This window comes from Pristiophorus japonicus, chromosome 2 (genome assembly GCF_044704955.1).
Source record: "Pristiophorus japonicus isolate sPriJap1 chromosome 2, sPriJap1.hap1, whole genome shotgun sequence".
NCBI classification, from domain to species: Eukaryota; Metazoa; Chordata; class Chondrichthyes; family Pristiophoridae; genus Pristiophorus; species Pristiophorus japonicus.
Window position 1 is genome coordinate 209098961 of NC_091978.1, and position 20384 is coordinate 209119344.

Below are 20384 nucleotides of genomic sequence, written 5' to 3' on the forward strand. Positions count from 1 at the left end.
CTTTGCCTGCCAGGAGCAATTGTCGGGAAGTCAGACACACGCTCTCCATGATTTTCTGTCAATTTAAACTAACCGGTATAAAATCACAAGTAGTAAGATGGAGCTTTGTAGCTATGGGATGAATTTTAACTGGATGTGGATTTTGGGCAGGCGGCGGGCCTGGCAAGTGTCAAATCCTCCCGATGGTATCAGTTTGAGGCCTTGGCTATTTTAACTCCCAGGCCTCATTTGCATCCTGCCCGTCAGTCACCCGCCTGAAATGGGCATAAAGCGGCAGCCAGCCAGCGGCTGACTGACGAAGATTGGGCGGCCCGGAGGCCAGCCACCATCACGCAGGCAAGTCATGAGCTGCAGACTGTGACAGCCTGGAAGGAGTTGGAGTCAAGGAAGTTCAGTGCTTCAGTGACCATGTCTGCAAGAAGCAATGCTGTGGCAGTCGGTTGCAGACCTTGTTGCAGGAGGTGCCATAACTCTGTGACAATCTCCCGAGAGAAACACAGATTCCTTATGCATTACTCTTTAGAGAAGTGCAGGTATGTTATCCTGGGCCTATAAACTCATTGTAAGGATAAGCATCCTTGTGAGCTAGCCTCCTGCTATTTGCTCTCTCTGCAGCTGTAGTTCTGTTCCTTCCTCCTGTTGCTGCTTCTCCTCCTCCTGTAATTGCCAGAAGGAGCCCCTTGAAGAAAAAGGTGCATTGCGAGAAACCCCTTAAGTGTTCAGAAGGTTCTACAGCCACAAAAGCACCTTAAAATCTCTGAAGTAGCCAAAAATAACTATCTAATACCAGCAATATGTCTCCCAAACTTTGTAGTGTTTTTATCTGTGAGCAGGTGAGTATTCCTTTAATTACATCTGCAATGGCTGCCTCACAACTTGTACTGGTCATGATTTGTGGGTAGGTTGAAGAAATGGCATAAATGGGTTGACAAAAATGGCATCAGGGTCTTAACTGTGTCCTCTGGTCCCTATTTACAAACGTTCATGAGCTCCCGTCTATTTCCAGCGGGAGCACAAAAATCAGAACAAGTGGAGCTCCAGCGGTAAGTCAGCGGGACACTTCCTTTGCAATTTTTCACCCACTGCCATCCCTAAGTTTTATGTTCACAGACCCATATTTCTTTAACTACTGAGTCACAGTGTTAATATAAATACTTCACTCCACCATAAAACATAACACTTTTATCCAATTCATCATTGAACACAGTGGCTGCTCTTACCACTTTGGTTCAATGCAGCAGTAAATAGGTATATTACCATAAAGCAGCTGAATACGAGAGATATACAACAGTTGAAGGAGAAATGATTCGTATAATGATGCTTTTAGCCTGCATAACAAATGTAGTATCATTTTGTACTGGATTGTGCTAAGTTTCTTCTTAACCTTAAAATATGTAAATTGTAAAAATACCTGCTGCAAATAAAGAATCTTTTCAACCCCAATGACATATTCTTTGTCCAACATTATATAGTATTTCTGTTTTTGTTTAGAATAGACAATGCAATCAATAGTAAATAACATAGAAAACTTTTACTGTATTGAAGTAAAGATGAGAACCACTGCAATTCCACATTAAGCATTTCTGTAAAGAAGTTCATGATATTTGAAAGGGACTTAGGCTCAATTTAACTGATTTTATTTAAGTGTTCTAATACATACAACTGATTTTAATAAATGCCAAGGCCCCCTGTTTTCTGGAAATCACTGAAAATTCTGCACACCTACGGCATTTTAGGATCCTTTTAGGGGCAAATTATGTTTCATTTAGAAAAACAATTTTGGAAAAACAATGTTGATGGTTTTCACATGGTCCGAATAAAAATATCGACATTATTGATCCTGAAAATAAGGAGTTTCTTTTTAATAGATGCTTGAAGAATGGATTAAAGTGAAGCTAAAGCATCAACGTTTTGAATGTTATTTCTGATTTTATTTCAGCTTACAGATATGAAAAAGAACTTAGAACAACAAACAAAAACTTCCCAAGATGCTCTCCAGCTGCTTCAGTCCCAGTTTAACAAAGAAAGAGAAAAGCTCCTGCAGAATGTTCAGTGCATCACAGCATTAAATCAGGATCTTAAATCCCAGCTTGAGACCCTAAATCAGCAGGCCCTGAAAAATGGGGAGAGAAATAAACAGCAGGAAATAGTGGTAAGGGGTTTGTTGTAACTATCTTCTTAAAAGGAATTAAATATTATGGCCCTGAAAAATGGTGAGCCTTTCCGGCATGCTTCCATTGTAAGTCCACTGACCATGCTGTAGAAGACTGGAGGACTAGGCCTGGACCATCTGTCCCAAACATGGTCACCTATGGCAGAGGAGGCATGGTCAGGAATAGCCACTCCCAGGCCGAGAGTTTCCTTGGCCCCGGACTGGGTTCTGCTGGGTGGCTGGGCCAGTATGCCAGGAGAAAACAGGTGCACTGATCTCCCAGGCACTGGATGAGGGAGGCCACCTGGGCTTCCAGGCCTGAGTAGTGGCCTGGATGCCCAAAGACTTCAGCCTACCTTCCAAACTGATGGTCTCCTTCATAAGGATGGTGATAGACCCACTCAGGATTTAATTTTAGACTGCAGCTGCTACAAACTGACTAAGCGGATGGGAACTGCTCCCCTACCCCTCCCCTTGATTCACTTTGGTGAACATCCTTTATTCCCATTATCCTATATGCCTATAGTTGTGCGAGTGCCTGCCAGTAATATCCTGTCTCCCCCTCACCCCAGATACTCCGGTGGGCTCAGTAATGGAGATTGCCAGCATGTGAATCACTTACCCCAAGATCCGTAGCCCACGGAGTTTCGGGGCCTACATCTCTCTATCGAATACTTCACACTCCAAACTTGTCGCAACAGATTGCCCTCTGAACCTTGTGGTAACCTCTCCAGGCTCTGCGACTACAAGATAAAAGCATTTTCCACTCTTTTCTGCTTCCCCCCCTCGTGGCTCTCTACAAAATAATTAAAACGTAGGAAATGGGGGAAAGGGAACAGATTCATCTCGGGCTACAGGTGTGGTGCTGGAGGACTGGAGGACTGCTAATGTTGTACCTTTGTTTAAAAAGGGAGAAAGGGATAGGCCGAATAATTACAGGCCAGTCAGCCTAACCTCGGCGTGGGAAAATTATTGGAAAAAATCCTGAGGGACAGGATACACCTTAATTTGGAAAGACATGGATTAATCAAGGACAGTCAGCATGGATTTTTCAAGGGAAAGTTGTGTCTGACTAACTTGATTGAATTTTTCAAGGAGGTAACCAGGAGGGTGGATGAGGGCAGTGCGTATGATGTAGTGTATATAGATTTTAGAAAAGCTTTTGATGAGGTCCCACGTGGCAGACTGGTCACAAAAGTAAAAGCCCATGGGATCCAGGGCAACGTGACAAGTTGGATCCAAAATTAGCTCGGAGGCAGGAAGCAAATGGTAATGGTTGATGGGTGTATTTGTGACTGGAAGGCTGTACACAGTGGGGTTCAGCAGGGCTCAGTGCTGGTGCCTTGCTTTTTGTGGTATATATCAATGACTTGGAATTAAATGTTGTGGGTATGATTAAGAAGTTTGCAGATGACAGTAAAATAGGCTGTGTGGTTGATAATGAAGAAGAAAGCTGTGGACTGCAGGAAGATATTAATGTACTGGTCAAGTGGGCAGAACAGTGGCAAATGGAATTCAATCTGGCTAAGGGTGAGGTAATGCATTTGGAGAGGTCTAACAAGGCAAGGGAATACACATTAAATGGTACGACACTGAAAAGTATAGAGGAACAAAGGAACCTTGGAGTACAGGTCCACAGATCCCTGAAGGTAGCAGGCCAGGTAGATAAGGTGGTTAACAAGGCATATGGAATACTTGCCTTTATTAGTCGAGGCATGGAATACAAGAGCAAAGGAGGTTATGCTTGAACTGTATAAAACACTGGTTAGGCCGCAGCTGGAGTATTGTGTGCAGTTCTGGTCACATTACAGGAAAGATGTGATTGCACTGGAAAGGGTGCAGAGGAGATTTACAAGAATGTTGGACTGGAGAATTTTGGCTATGAGGAAAGATTGGAAATGCTGGGTCTGTTTTCTTTGGAACAGAGGAGGCTGAGGGGAGACCTGATTGAGGTGCATAAAATTTGAGGGGCCTGGATAGAGTGGATAGAAAGGACCTGTTCCTTGGCAGAGGGGTCAACAACCAGGGGACATAGATTTAAAGTAATTGGGGAAAGGTTTAGAAGAGATATGGGGGTGATGGGCGTCTGGAACTCACTGCCTGAAAGAGTGGTAGAGGCAGAAACCCTCACCATATTTAAAAGATACTTAGATGTGCATTTAAAGTGCCATAACCTACAGGGCTATGGACCAAGAACTGGAAAGTGGGATTAGGCTGGATAGCTCTTGGTCAGCCGGCATGGACACAATGGGCCGAAATGGCCTCCTGCCGCACTGTAAATTTCTATGATTCCATCTGAAACCTCATGTTTCAAAACCATGCATTTCTGCAATCCAGTAATTATGGAAAAAGTATCCTTCCCATTTTATGTTAACAGAGAAATTTCACCCTCTAGATTCAGAATGTATCAAATATATTTTCATTGCCAAATGTGATGCAAGTATATTTTCTGCTTCTCCTCAAACATGAGGCTATTGTTATTGAAACTCCCTGGCACAAGATTCCCCACATCACAGATAATAGTGATAAACTCAGCTTCTGCTACAGCATTAAGTTGGAGATTCAGAGAAATAAATATCCATAGTTAATGCTGAAGTATTCACCATTCTCCCTCACTTTGGTCATAGATGCTTTCCTGCTGGGATAGGATGCACAAGTACGAAGCACATGGGCTCAGATCCAGAAAAAGCATTAGAATTGGAAACTAAAATCCTAATGTCAGCTGTGGAGTAGATTGAGGCTGTGGAGAAGCTATCAAATTGCTTGTTATGTATTATTATATATTTATATGTACATAAAATTGTGTATTATTAATAATTGGAGCTGTACTTGTTGTTCTTGTGTGATGTTATAGCTGATTTTTAATGCTACATTCCAATTGCTTGGATTGCAACTTCAGCCCTAAAAGACATGCCTAGAATGCTAACATAGTCATAGACAAGTAGGAATGAGATCTCCACAGGGTGTTAGACTAGCTGTAGATTTACATCATGTGAGCTTCAATCTACCAGGAAGAATCAGCAAGGGTCCAAGAATACATTGCATGAGCATGATGTGTAGTTGTACTGACATATTTACCTAGCATGGGCTCCGCTGATGGCTCAATGAGTAAATACAGATTATGAATGTTTGAATTCTGGTCTGTATCTGGTTGAATTACCTCAGTGTCTGAGTTTGGGGAGAGAAAAATCATCCAGAATTCCTGCTACTAATTGCTATCCAGTGACCGCTGCTGGAAATGTGCATGTATGGATGTCAGATGTGAAAAGCATCAAGCCTGTCTGTGATGCCCCTTGCAGTTGGGTAGCTTGCTGACACTAGCTCACTGGCAAATCATGGCCACTTGGGTGTTACACTATATCCCAATATCGAGCCAACATCTTCAAGAGAAGACAGAAAGGGAGTGGAGAGTATTTACGACAAAAAAAGATACTTAACTAGCAGTGTGAGTGGTGACAATGCATTCGTAAGTAGGTATTGCTGCTGTAGATCCAATAATATTGGCACAAACCCTGGACACTCCAACTTCCTTTGAGCATCACCATTACCTTGAAAAGAAAAAGAGTTGCATTTATATAGCCCCTTTCACAATCTTAGGATGTTCCAAAGTGCTTGGATTCAAGTCCCACTCCAGAGACTTGAGCACAAAAGTCTAGGCTGACATTCCAGTGCAGTACTGAGGGAGTGCTGCACTGTCAGAGGTGTCATCTTTTGGATGAAACATTAAACTGAGGCCTCGTCTGCTCTCACAGTTGGACATAAAAGATCCCATGATACTATATTGAAGAAGAGCAAATTGGCTGCCGTGTTGCCTACATTACAACAGTGACTACTCTTCAAAGGTATTTTATTGGCTAGAAAGCGCCTTGGGACATCCTGAGGTCGTGAAAGGCACTATATAAATGCAAGTCTTTCTTTACAGCCAATTATGTACTTTTGTATAGGGAACACGGCCAATTCGCGCACAAACAGTAATGTAATAATGATGAGATCTATTTTAGTGATGTTGATTGAAAGGTAAATATTAGCTCGGACATGAGGGATAACTTCCCTGCTTTTCTTCGAAATAGTGCCATTGGATCTTTTACATCCACCTGAAACAGCATGTAGGGCCTTAGTTTAACATCTCATCTGAAAGGCGATGCCTCTGACAGTGCAGCACTCCCTCAGCACTGCACTGGAGTGTCAGCCTAGATTTAGAAACATAGAAAATAGGTGCAGGAGTAGGCCATTCGACCCTTCGAGCCTACACCACCATTCAATATGATCATGGCTGATCATTCCCTCAGTACCCCTTTCCTGCTTTCTCTCCATACCCCTTGATCCATTTAGCCGTAATGGCCATATCTAACTCCCTCTTGAATATATCCAATGAATTGCCATCAACAACTCTCTGCAGTAGGGAATTCCACAAGTTTACAATTCTCTGAGTGAAGAAGTTTCTCCTCATCTCAGTCCTAAATGGCTTACCCCTTATCCTTAGACTGTGTCCCCTGGTTCTAGACTTCCCCAACATCGGGAACATTCTTCCTGCATCTAACTTGTCCAGTCCCGTCAGAATTTTATATGTTTCTATGAGATCCCCTCTATTCCTTCTAAACTCCAGTAAATAAAGGCCCAGTCGACCCAGTCTCTCCTCATATGTCAGTCCAGTCATCCCGGGAATCGGTCTGGTGAACCTTTGCTGCAATCCCTCAATAGCAAGAACGTCCTTCCTCAGATTAGGAGACCAAAACTGAACACAATATTCCAGGTGAGGCCTCACCAAGGCCCTGTACAACTGCAGTAAGATCTCCCAGCTCCTATACTCAAATCCCCTAGCTATGAAGGCTAACATACTATTTGCCTTCTTCACCGCCTGCTGTACCTGCATGCCAACTTTCAATGACTGATGTACCATGACACCCAGGTCTTGTTGCACCTCCCCTTTTCCTAATCTGCCGCCATTCAGATAACATTCTGCCTTCGTGTTTTTGCCCCCAAAGTGGATAACCTCACATTTATCCACATTATACTGCATCTGCCGTGCATTTGCCTATTCACCTAACCTGTCCAAGTCACTCTGCAGCCTCTTAGCATCCTCTTCACAGCCCACACTGCCACCCAGTTTTGTGCTTAAGTCTCTGGAATGGGATTTGAACCTACAACCTTCTGACTCAGAGGTGAGAGTAAAACATACTGAGCTACGGCTGACACTTTGGACATCTTGCATGGTATTATGTCACTTTTATTAGAAACTGCTTGGCATTAAAAGAGGCCGATCCACCATGCTGGCTATAGAAGTCATGACTTGTGTTAACAATCAAGTGTAATAGCTGTATAAATGAGCAAATTGTTAAAATTATAAATCTATTTTTCAAAGGAGGATAATTATCAGAATCAACTAAAAGCGCTCAAAGAGGATCTATCCAAGTCCCAGAGTGAGGCCTCCGAGCTGCAGAAAGAGAAGACACTTCTTCAGGATGCTGTGTCACTGCTCAACAAAGAGCTGGAGTCAAAGAATCAGGAAGCCATCCAGCACAGAAGTAAAGAGGAGCAGCATGAGAAGTTGGTAGCTCTTTGAACAAAAAAATACACGAGCTGAATAAAAAGATGTGTTTTATTAGAGAAAGCAATGGGAATTGCTCAGGTTTGATAAGTAGTATTCCACAGGGGTATTTTCTGGGGCCACTCTTACTTACAATACATATAAATGATCTGTACCTAGGAATTGAAGGAATAAAGCTATCATCTTTAGCCCCCTCCACAAATTCCATCCACCTCCCAGTCACTGTCTCAGGTTGAACCACACTGTTTGCTACCTCAGTATATTATTTTACCCTGAGCTGAATTTCCAACCACATATCTACTCCATCACAAAGACTGCCTATTTCCACCTTCATAATATCGTCCACCTTAGCCTTTCTGCCCAAATTCAAAGAGTTGAATTTCACAGCAAAAAATTGTTAGGGGTGTTAAAGATGTAGTTAGATGCCAAAATAGCAGAGCTAAAGGGTTAGAAATTCATCTTTTGTGGTATTGCATCAGCCACCTGTTATTTGTCCTACCTGAATATCGGGCGGGGTGAATAATGGGTAAACTATGCGATACTGCCCGTTTTGTCCAAGACAAATATATACTCCAAAGTAATGGATGAGATTTGATGAGTCAAATAGCCTTTTCTTAAGTTCTTAAAAAGTCAACCAGCGCAGCAGTAATTATACTCTATAGTCTGGGTAGAGAGGAGATAAAAAGCCTGCCAGTCATTTATTGATTCATATTAAACTCATAATTTTGTCAGGGAAAACCAAGAAATGTTTTTCTCCTCAATGAATTTGCTATATAATTGTTGATTGTTCTATGTAAGAATGATCACCTGACAAGTGATCTTCTCCTGAGAAAAATAGCCCGGATATTCCTCTCAGTGACGAAGGACCAGCTTTCGCCATTCACCTCGCGTACATTTGCCCAGAGACTTTTTGTGGGCTTATCCACCAAGATTTCTACTAATCACATGTCGGATCCGGTGGGGCACCTTCTACAAGGGATTTGTGTCATCTGTTAGCAGGACAAGCACCAGGGAGGCTGTTTAAACAATCAGATTGAAGAATCCTCACTGACACATGCAGAATGCAAACCAGGAAGTATAAATTAAATTTAAATCAATATACAGGAAGCAAAATAAAGATTGGGACATACAGACGGATTAAGGGAGAGAAATAAAAGAGAAAAACAGAAAAACTAAAAACAAGTTTTTTTTTAAGAATCTACAACATAAATTTTCTTCTAAAGGAATAAGACACCATATTGTAAAATTATTTTTTATGGAGCAGGAAGGTTATTCAAAGTAATTATCACTTATTACACCATATTAAAACTCACCCATTCCTAAATGTACAAGCCCTAACTTTTCCAGGTGCTTTTAGTGCGAGACTAGTGGGTAATTACCATAAGTTCACACCATTACAGTGATTTCAGTCTTGAGTCCATTGGGGAGGACTGCAACAACGCACCCTGTGGAGGAGCTGGATATCACTGACAGCAACTTCTGGATTTCTGTGTTTACTGCGCATGTTCAGAGGCCAGAAGTTGCTGCCAGATTTACCCTGTAATAACGGCGAGTGCTGACAGCATTGCTGTTATTATTACAGCAAAATCCAGTCTATGTTTTTCTTCCTTAGTGTTTCTACAATATTATCTCATTTCCTTTTATCAAATCAAAGGTCACTGGAAGAAGAACTTAAGGCCAAACATGAAAAAGAAATCAACTTCCTGAAACAAAATTACCTGAAAGAAATCCAAGGCATCGTGTCTGATTTCAGCAGCTCCCAAACCCATCTCCAAGCAAAGGTAGTTTCCTTGGAAACCGAGTAAGTATTACATTCCTTGCTAAACTACTAATCTAAAGAATGAAAAAAAATCAATGCTTATTTTAAATATTAAAGCCACCAAAATAAAAACTAGGGGCCTAAAGTTCCTGAGGCCAGAGTGCAGATCACCTGCCAAAATCTGGGGCGAAACCCAGTTCCACCAGGTTTACACCATTTTTGGGATTTCTGACCAACTTATAGTTGAAGAGTGGAGAAACTTCTGCAGAAATTCAATCCCCACAGTCACATAGATAAAATTATATAAAACAAATCAGTTTGCTAAGATCTTATTAATGTAATGGCATCACAATTGGAGCCAACTTCTTTGTCTTGACCTTACATTTGTTTAACTTTGACTTGTACTCACTGTATGCAGACTTGACCATTATTAAGGAGGCAGTAGCGGGACATTTGGAAAAGCATAATTCAATCAAGCAGAGTCAGCATGGTTTTATGAAAGAGAAATCATGTTTGACAGATTTGCTGGAGTTCTTTGAGGATGTAATGAGCAGGGTGGATTAGGGGGAACCAGTGGATGTGGTGTTTTTGGATTTCCAGAAGGCATTCCGTAAGGTGTCACATAAAAGGTTACTGCACAAGATAAAAGTTCACGGGGTTGGGGGTAATATATTAGCATGGATAGAGGATTAGCTAACTAACAGAAAACAGAGAGTCGGGATAAATGGGTCATTTTCCGTTTGGCAAACAGTAACGAGTGGGGTGCCGCAGGGATCGGTGCTGGGACCTCAACTATTTACAATCTATATTAATGACTTGGCTGAAGGGACTGAGTGTAATGTAGCCAAGTTTGCTGATGATACAAAGATGTGTGGGACAACAAATTGTGAGGAGGACACAAAAAATCTGCAAAGGGATATAGACAGACTAAGTGAGTGGGCAAAAATTTGGCAGATGGAGTATAATGTGGGAAACTGAGGTTATCCACTTTGGCAGAAATAATTGAAAAGCAAATTATAATTTAAATGGAGACCAATTGCAAAATGCTGCAGTACAGAGGGACCTGGGTGTCTTTGTGCATGAAACACAAAAAGTTAGTATGCAGGTACAGCAAGTAATTAGGAAGGCAAATGGAATGTTGGCCTTTATTGCAAGGGGGATAGAGTATAAAAGCACAAAAGTCCTCCTATAACTGTACAGGGTATTGGTGAAGCCACACCTAGAGTACTGCGTATAGTTTTGGTCTCCGTATTTAAGGAAGGATATACTTGCATTGGAGGCTGTTCAGCGAAGGTTCACTAGGTTGATTCCAGAGATGAGGGGGTTGACTTATGAAGATAGGTTGAGTAGGTTGAGCCTATACTCATTGGAGTTCAGAAGAATGAGAGGTGATTTTATCGAAACATATAAGATAATGAGGGGGCTTGACAAGGTGGATGCAGAGAGGATATTTCCACTTGTCGGAGAAACTAAAACTAGGGGACATAGGCTCAGAATAAGGGGCCGCCCATTTAAAATTGAGATGAGGAGGAATTTCTTCTTTCAGAGGGTTGCAAATCTATGGAATTCTCTGCCCCAGAGAGCTGTGGAGGCTGGGTCATTGAATATATTTAAGGTGGAGATAAACAGATTTTTGAGCAATAAGCGAATAAAGGGTTATGGGGAGCGGGCAGGAAAGTGGAGATGAGTCCATGATCAGATCAGCCATGAGCTTATTAAATGGCGGAACAGGCTCGAGGGACCGTATGGCCTACTCCTGCTCATATTTCTTATGTTCTTATGTTCTAATGTTGACAGCCTCTTGTTATGTTATGTATAAGAGACACACTTGCAAGATATTTTCAACCACCATGGAATAGAATAAGCTGCACAGCGTTATTTATTTCTTGTCTCAAGTGTTAACTCTTTTTGAGGGTTATTATATTGTCAAGTTGCAATATAATGTATTATTCCAATTTGTTGATAAGTGATTCATAAGAAAGTTTCTTACAAACCTGTAATCATTTGCAGATTGAAAGAGATGGAAGAAAAATCAAAGAAGATTGAATCCAAACCAGAAGATTTGCAGCACATTAGCAAACTTCAAGATAAGTTATCAGAACGTGACCAGGTTATTAAAAGACTCCTGGTAAGCATGTGCTATTTGAGACTTCTAGATAGACCTGGTGTCCTCTGGAAAAAATCAGTTCTCATTCAACCAATTTAATTAATTTCTTAATTAAAGTACGTCATTTATTTATAAATCTAGTATAAATGTTACAATTGTAACAATCTCTATCATGTTAAAGAATTAAAACCAGATTTGTTTTCAAGCAAATCACATACTTTGTAAAAATGACTATTGAAATGTCCCATTTCACTACATATTAGTGTAGGAAAAAAAGTCATGTATGCAAATTCCATGGGGCAGCAGTCATGATATTTCCAACAGACGATTACTTTAATCTCGTGTTCAAAACTTGAAAAGCAAAGGGATTTTTTTAATGTCATGCCTGATGAGCTGCCTGAGCAGCTATTCTCCATGACAAATCTTTACCAGGGAAGGTATAGGTTCAAGTACAGTTCAGGAAAAAGAGGATGATTATCTTCCTCAGTGACAGCTGTCATGCTTCAGTAGGAAACTTTTGTCACCAAAATGCTATTCACTTCAACGATACATGTATTTCTGCTGAGGACAAATGTTTGAGGCTGTGCAATTAACTGGATTCTGACAGTCTCTGTGTTCTTCTTGCTTCGATGTGACAGTGGATAAAAGGGAGTTGCAGTTTTATGTTGGGCTTTCAGTGTCCATCATATTGCAAACTGGCCATCATAACGTTTCAATCCATAAAACAAAATGAGAGGCGCAGGTTTACCTCCGAGATGTTGGAATATGTACAAATCTCTTGTGCAGATTCGTGAGACAAGAGTCTCAATCATTACATAAGAATATAAGAATATAAGAAATAGGAACAGGAGTAGGCCATACGGCCCCTCGAGTCTGCTCCGCCATTCAATAAGGTCATGGCTGATCTGATCATGGACTCAGCTCCACTTCCCTGCCCACTCCCCATAACCCCTTATCCCCTTATCATTTAAGAAACTGTCTATTTCTGTCTTAAATTTATTCAATGTCCCAGCTTCCACAGCTCTCTGAGGCAGCGAATTCCACAGATTTACAACCCTCTGAGAGAAGAAATTTCTCCTCATCTCTGTTTTAAATGGGCAGCCCCTTATTCTAGGATCATGTCCTCTAGTTCTAGTCTCCTCCAACAGTGGAAACATCCTCTCTGCATCCACCTTGTCAAGCCCCCTCATAATCATATACGTTTTGATAAGATCACCTCTCATTCTTCTGAATTCCAATGAGTAGAGGCCCAACCTACTCAACCTTTCCTCATAAGTCAACCCCCTCATCCCCGGAATCAACCTAGTGAACCTTCTCTGAACTGCCTCCAAAGCAAGTATATCCTTTCGTAAATATGGAACCCAAAACTGCACACAGTATTCTAGGTGTGGCCTCACCAACACCCTGTATAGCTTTAGCAAGACTTCCCTGCTTTTATACTCCATCCCCTTTGCAAGAAAGGCCAAGATTCCATTGGCTTTCCTGATCACTTGCTGAACCTGCATACTATCCTTTTGTGTTTCATGCACAAGCACCCCCAGGTCCTGCTGTACTGCAGCACTTTGCAATTTTTCTCCATTTAAATAATAATTTGCTCTTTGATTTTTTTCTGCCAAAGTGCATGACCTCATACTTTCCAACATTATATTCCATCTGCCAAATTTTTGCCCATTCACTTAGCTTGCCTATGTCCTTTTGCAGATTTTTTGTGTCCTCCTCACACATTGCTTTTCCCCCCATCTTTGTATCGTTAGCAAACTTGGCTATGTTACACTCAGTCACTTCTTCCAATTCGTTAATATAGATTGCAAATAGTTGGGGTCCCAGCACTGATCCCTGCGGCACCCCACCAGTTGCTGGTTGCCAACCCTAGAATGAACCATTTATCCCGACTCTCTTACAGCAGCTCTTCTTCCCATGATGCTTAATACTTCGAAACACACTATTAACCATCAGGGTTTTATGGTGATACATGTGACTTTAACTACAGATTTTGATGTCCTTGATATTTTGTGATTTAACGTTGCTGTTTCCTGACTTTTCTTGTTTGTCATTTATTCACTTGTCATTTAAATTCATTCAAAATATCCTTGTTTTGCATTCGTCAAGGTGTAGAATGTCAATACTGGGGAATAGGATGCATTTCCATTTTCTGTAAAAACCCCAGCATAGAGATTCTGATGGTGTCGTTTCGTCACCAGAAATGTAATAGTGCAGAACCCCAGAGATGGGTCATTAACACATTGGGGGCGGGTGTCTCAGCCTACAGCAACACAACAGAGCTGCCCACACATCGTGACCATCGTAAAAGCATAGCAGCACCCTGTCACTCTGATGGAGGGAGATGCAGCAGGTCAGTTGAGTCAAAGGTTCAAAATAAGAAATTTTAATTCCTTTTGTTCCAAAATTGGTGGGCCTATAATACAACAGCAGTTGATCCCTCTGGAATGAATTGCTGTTGTGTATTATCACTCCTGGGCCCATTTGAAGTCCAGGACAGCACCTATTTTCATCAGATGTTAATACCAGGGACATAGGAACAGGAGTAGACCTTCAGCCCTTCGAGTCAGTACCGCCATTCAGTCACATCATGGCTGATCTGTATCTTAACTCCATCTTCCCGCCTTGGTTCCATAGCCCTTAATACCTTTGGCTAACAAAATCACATCAATCTCAGTTTTGAAATTTGCAATTGACCTAGCCTCAACACCTTTTTTAGGGATAGAGTTCCAGATTTCCACTACACTTTTTGTGAAGAAGTGCTTCCTAACATCAGCCTTGAACAGCCTAGCTCTAATTTTCAGGTTATGCCCCCTCATTCTTGATTTCCACACCAGAGGCAATAGTTGCTCTCTATCTACCCTAGAGGACGAATTTTGAATCCTTTTTAACATTTTAAACACCTCAAGCTTCTATACTCAAGGGAATATAAGCCAAGTCTATGCAACCTGTTCTCATAATTTAACCCTTTCAGCCCGGTATAAATTCTGGTGAATCTACGCTTGATACACTCATAATAAAGGATGAAACTGAGTACTGTGAACAATGAGCATGTGTGACCTTGGCTCCTTTAATAAGACTCCAGAGTGCAGGTACCTGATGGGTGGCCTGCTTATATACAATGCTCCCAAGCGATGCTGGGATCCCTTGGGCCTCCAACAGGTAGACCCGCTGGTGATGGTGTGATACAGGTTACAAGGGGTTAAATACATTACATCACTCCCTCGTAAAGTTAATAGTACACTTATTTACAGGGTGAGACGATCTGGGGCATTTCGCTCCCTTGTCGATCGTCTCGGTACAAATGCTGATGTGGGTGAGTTGGTTAGTTCTTCACTGGGGTGTTGGGCAGCCGGCCTTGCCGGACTGCTGGAGATGGTGAGTTCAGCTTCGTGGTCAACCGTGATGTCAGTTGCCTCTTGTGTGTGTGTTGGAAGGTCAAAGTTGGTGGTGTCTTCTTCGGGTTGTTTGTAGCTGTTGGTGAACCGTAATTTGATTTGGTCCAAATGTTTTCTGCACGTTCGTCCATTGGTCAATTTGACCTGAAACACCCTACTCCCCTCTTTGGCTATGACCGTGCCAGCGAGCCATTTGGGACCATGTCAATAATTGAGCACAAACACAGGATCATTGATCTCAAAATCGCATGACAAATTTGCGCGCTCATGGTACATACTTTGTTGATGTTGCTTGCCCTCCATATGATCATGGAGATCAGGGTGGACAAGAGAGAGCATTGTTTTTAGCACCCTTTTCATGAGCAGCTCGGCTGGGGGAACCCTGGTGAATGAGTGGGGTCTGGTGTGGTAGCTGAGCAGCACTCGGGACAGCCGGGTCTGCAGGGAGCCTTCCAACATGCGTTTCAAGTTTTGCTTGATGGTCTGAATTGCCCGCTCTGCCTGGCCGTTGGATGCGGGCTTGAACGGGGCAGATGTGACGTGTTTGATCCCATTGCGGGTCATGAATTCCTTGAATTCAGCACTGGTGAAGCACGGCCCATTGTCACTGACTAGGACATCAGGCAGGCCATGCATGGCAAACATGGCTCACAGGCTTTCGATGGTGGCCGTGGACGTACTTACAGACATTATTGCACATTCAATCCATTTTGAGTAAGCATCCACGACAACCAATAACATTATGCCTAGAAATCGGCCCGCATCCTCGACCACGGTTTGGAGGGCCATGACCACAAACTTAGCGGTGCCTCTCTGGGTGCATTGTTCAGGTGAGAGGAAGTGTTGCACTAGCACTCGCACGACTCTAAATCTGAGTCGATGCCGGGCCACCACATATGGGCTCTGGCTATGGCTTTCATCATTACAGTATCTGGATGGGTGCTGTGCAGTTCACAAATCAACATATCTCTGCCTTTCTTGGGCAAGACCACACGATTACCCCACAATAGATAGTCCGCCTGCAGGGACATTTCATCTTTGCGTCTGTGGAACGGCTTAATCACCTCCTTCATCTCCGCTGGGACGCTGGACCAGCTCCCATGGAGGACACAGTTTTTTTTACCAAGGACAGTAAAGGATCCTGGATGGTCCAGGTCCTGATCTGGCGGGCCACAACGGGAGACTATTCGTTTTTGAATGCATCCATTACCATAAACAAGTCCGCAGGCTGTGCCATTTCCACTCCGGTGGTGGGCAATGGTAGCCGAATGAGAGCATCAGCGCAGTTCTTTGTGCCCGGTCTGTGGCGGAATACATAGTTGTATGCCGACAGCGTGAGTGCCCATCTTTGGATGCGGGCAGAGGCATTGGTGTTAATCCCTTTGCTCTCAGAGAACAGCGATATGAGCGGCTTGTGGTCAGTTTCAAGCTCAAATTTGGGGCCAAACAAGTCCTGGTGCATTTTTTTTACCCCGTAAACGCATGCCAGAGCCTCTTTTCCAATCATGCTGTAGGCCCATTCGGCCTTGGACAAACACCTGGACGCATATGTGACTGGTTGCAAAATGCCCTTTTGCAAAATCCTCGTTAGCCTGCTGTAACACACACCCGACCCCATATGATGACGCATCGCAAGCTAGCATTAATCGTTTACAAGGGTTATACAGGACAAGCAGTTTGTTTGAACACAACAGATTTCTGGCTTTAGTAAAGGCAGCTCTTTGTGAATTCTTCCATACCCAGTTGTCTCCCTTGCGCAGTAGCACATGTAGGGGCTCTAGCAGGGTGCTTAACCCAGGTAGGAAATTACCGAAATAGCTAAGGAGTCCCAGGAATGACCACAGTTCCGTCACGTTCTGTGGGCTTGGTGCGTTCTTGATGGCCTCCGTCTTGGCGTCGGTGGGTCTGATGCCGTCTGCTGCAATTCTTGAACTCTACCTCCGGCGCCAGGAAAACACATTTCGAGTGTTTCAACCTGAGCCCCACGCGATCCAACTGACTAAGAACCTCTTCCAGATTCTTCAAGTGCTCAATGGTGTCCCGATCTGTAACCAGTATGTCGTTCTGGAAAACCACGGTGCGAGGAACCGACTTTAGCAGGCTCTCCATGTTCCGTTGGAAGATTGCTGCAGCCGATCGAATCCCGAACGGGCATCTGTTATAGATGAACAGACCTCTGTACGTGTTGATGCAGGTGAGGCCTTTCGAAGACCTCTCCAGCTCCTGCGTCATGTAGGCCGAGGTCAGGTCCAACTTGGTGAACGTCTTCCCTCCAGCCAGGGTCGCAAATAGGCCGTCTGCCTTGAGTAGCGGGTACTGGTCCTGTCGCGAAAAAACGTTAATCGTTACTTTATAGTTCCCACAAATTCTGACCGTGCCGTCCTCTTTAAGTACCAGGACAATCGGACTGGCCCACTCATTTAATTCCACCGGCGCGATGATGCCTTCTCGCTGCAGCCTGCCCAGCTCAATTTCCACTTTCTCACGCATCATATACAGTATTGCCCGTGTCTTGTGGTGGATGAGTCGTGTACTGGGAACCAAATGGATCTGCACTTTCGCCCTTGAGAAGCTTCCAATGCCTGGCTCGAACAATGATGGAAATCTGCTTAGAACCTTGGCACATGAGCCGTCATCGACGGATGAAAGCGCTCAGATGTTGTCCCAGTTCTAGCGGATTTTTCCCAGCCAGCTTACAGCAAACTGTGTGGGGCCATCCCCGGCACGATCCACAGCGGGAGTTCGTGTAGTGCTCCATCATAGGAGACTTTGACTTCTGCACTGCCAATTATAGGGATTAGTTCCTTGGTGTAAGTCCTTGGTTTGGTGTGAAAGGGGCTGAACTTGGGCCTGTGTGCCTTGTTGCACCACAGCCTGTTGAAGGCCTTTTTGCTCATTATAGACAGACTCGCACCCGTGTCCAGTTCCATAGATACTGGAATTCCGTTCAGTTCAACTTTCAACATTATTGGTGGACTTTTCATGGTAAATGTGTGCACCCCGTACACTTCTGCCTCTTCGGTACGAGTCTCCAATTCAGCCTGATCCACAGTGGATCGATCTTCCTCTGCAACGTGGTGATTTGCAGGGTTTGCAGCTCGCCTGCACATTCGCTGGAGGTGTCCCATTGTTCTGCAACCATTGCACGCATAGTGCTTGAAGCGGCATTGATGGTATTCCTAACACAGATGAGACTGCACACAGGGAAGTTAAAGTAACAGTGACCTCAGTCTTTATTAAGACACTCCAGAGTGAGACATAGAAACATAGAAAATAGGTGCAGGAGTAGGCCATTCGGCCCTTCGAGCCTGCACTGCCATTAAATAAGATCATGGCTGATCATTCACCTCAGTACCCCTTTCCTGCTTTCTCTCCATACCCCTTGATCCTTTTAGTCGTAAGGGCCACATCTAACTCCCTCTTGAATATATCCAACAAACTGACATCAACAACTCTCTGCGGTAGGTTTATCATGTGAGGTACCGCTCGCGCCTTGTGGTGAATGGGTCGTGCCTCTGGGACCAAGTGGATCCATACCTTCACACTGGAAAAGTTTCCAATGCCTGGCTCAAAAAGGGAAGGAAATTTGTTAAGAACCTGGGTACATGAGGCCTCATCGACATGTGATAGCGCATGTGAGGAACAGGCTTTAGGGGCCGGCTTATATACAGTGTTCCCAAGGGATGCTTGGATCCCTTGGGACTTCAGGGGATGCACTCTCTGGTGGCGGAACATGGGAGTGCATGCTTTACAGATACACAACATCACTTCCCCCCCAAAGTCAAAGTGAAAACTATTTACAAGGTGAAGCGGTCGGGAGCCTTTCTTTCCCTGGTGGACCGCCTCGGTACAAATGTCTGTTCTGGTGTGTTGGCTGTGCCCTCGCTGGGCTGGCGTGTTGTTGGCCCTGCAGGGCTGCTGGGTGAGCCTGGCCTTGCTGGGCTGTTTGGCGTGATGGGTTTGATTTCCTGGTCCAGGGTGGTGACGTTGACCCTTTGGGTGTGTGTTGTGGGCTTGAAAAAGGTGGTATCTGCTGTGGGTTGTTCAGGGCAGTCTGTGAACCGCAGCCTCGTTTGGTCCAGGTGCTTTCTGCAAATTTGTCCATCATCTAGTTTGACTACAAACATCCTAATCCCTTCTTTAGCTATCACCATGCCCACGATCCACTTGGGACCGTGTCCATAGTTTAGCACATACACAGGGTCATTCAGATCAATTTCCCGTGACATGTTGGCGCGACCATCGTTTACATTTTGTTGCTGCTGCCTGCTCTCTACCTGATCATGCAGCTCAGGGTGGACCAGCGAGAGTCTGGTTTTAAGTGTCCTTTTCATGAGTAGCTCAGCTGGGGGGCACCCCTGTGAGCGAATGGGGTCATGTGCGGTAGCTGAGCAGTACTCGGGACAGGTGGGTTTGGAGTGAGCCTTCTGTGACTCGTTTAAGGCTCTGTTTGATTGTTTGTACTGCCCGCTCTGCCTGACCATTGGAGGCTGGTTTAAACGGGGCCGAGGTGACGTGTGATCCCATTGCGGGTCATGAATTCTTTAAATTCGGCACTGGTGAAACATGGCCTGTTGTGACTGATCAGTATGTCAGGCTGGCCGTGGGTGGCAAACATGGCCCTCAGGCTTTCAATGGTGGCAGTGGCAATGCTTTCCGACATTGTTTCACATTCAATCCATTTTGAAAAAGCATCCACCACCACCAGGAACATTTTACCGAGAAACGGGCCCGCATAGTCGACATGGATCCTCGACCATGGTCTGGAGGGCCAGGACCACAAATTTAATGGTGCCTCTCTGGGCGCGTTGCTCAACTGAGCACACACGCTGCATTGCCGTACACAGAACTCTAAGTCAGAGTCGATACCGGGACACCACATCTGGGATCTGGCATCTGGCTATCGCTTTCATCATTACTATACCCGGGTGTGTTCTGTGAAGATGCGAGATGAACGTCTCCCTGCCCTTTTTGGGTAGCACTACGCGGTTACCCCACAACAGACAGTCTGCCTGAATGGACAGCTCGTCCTTTCGCCACTGGAACTGCTTGGTTAGCTCTTGCATTTCAACAGCGATGCTGGCCCAGCTCCCATGCAGTACACAGTTTTTTACTAGGGACAGCAGAGGATCTTGGCTGGTCCAAGTGCTAATCTGGCGGGCCGTGACAGGTGATTTATCATTTTCAAACGCTTTCATGACCATCAACAAATCTGCGGGCTGCGCCACCATCAACAAGTTTGCAGGCTGCGCCATTTCCACCCCCGTGGTGGGCAATGGTAGCCGACTAAGAACATCCGCACAGTTCTCGGTGCCTGGCCTGTGGTGGATGGTATAGTTATACGCTGATAGCGCGAGTGCCCACCTTTGTATGCGGGCTGAGGCATTAGTTTTTATCCCCTTGTTTTCAGCGAACAGGGA

The 20384-nt window shown here is 44.1% G+C and overlaps 1 protein-coding gene across 3 annotated transcripts in view; it reads left to right on the plus strand.

The window, feature by feature from the left end:
• The window catches only part of LOC139243617 (protein FAM184B-like), a 418508-nt gene that overhangs the window by 358168 nt on the left and 39956 nt on the right, over window positions 1-20384 (plus strand). For all 3 annotated transcript variants that reach the window (XM_070870807.1, XM_070870810.1, XM_070870811.1), the window contains exons 10-13: window positions 1940-2152; window positions 7515-7699; window positions 9355-9501; window positions 11470-11587. In XM_070870807.1, coding sequence (XP_070726908.1) covers window positions 1940-2152; window positions 7515-7699; window positions 9355-9501; window positions 11470-11587 — 663 coding nt within the window. The remainder of the gene's footprint in view (window positions 1-1939; window positions 2153-7514; window positions 7700-9354; window positions 9502-11469; window positions 11588-20384) is intronic.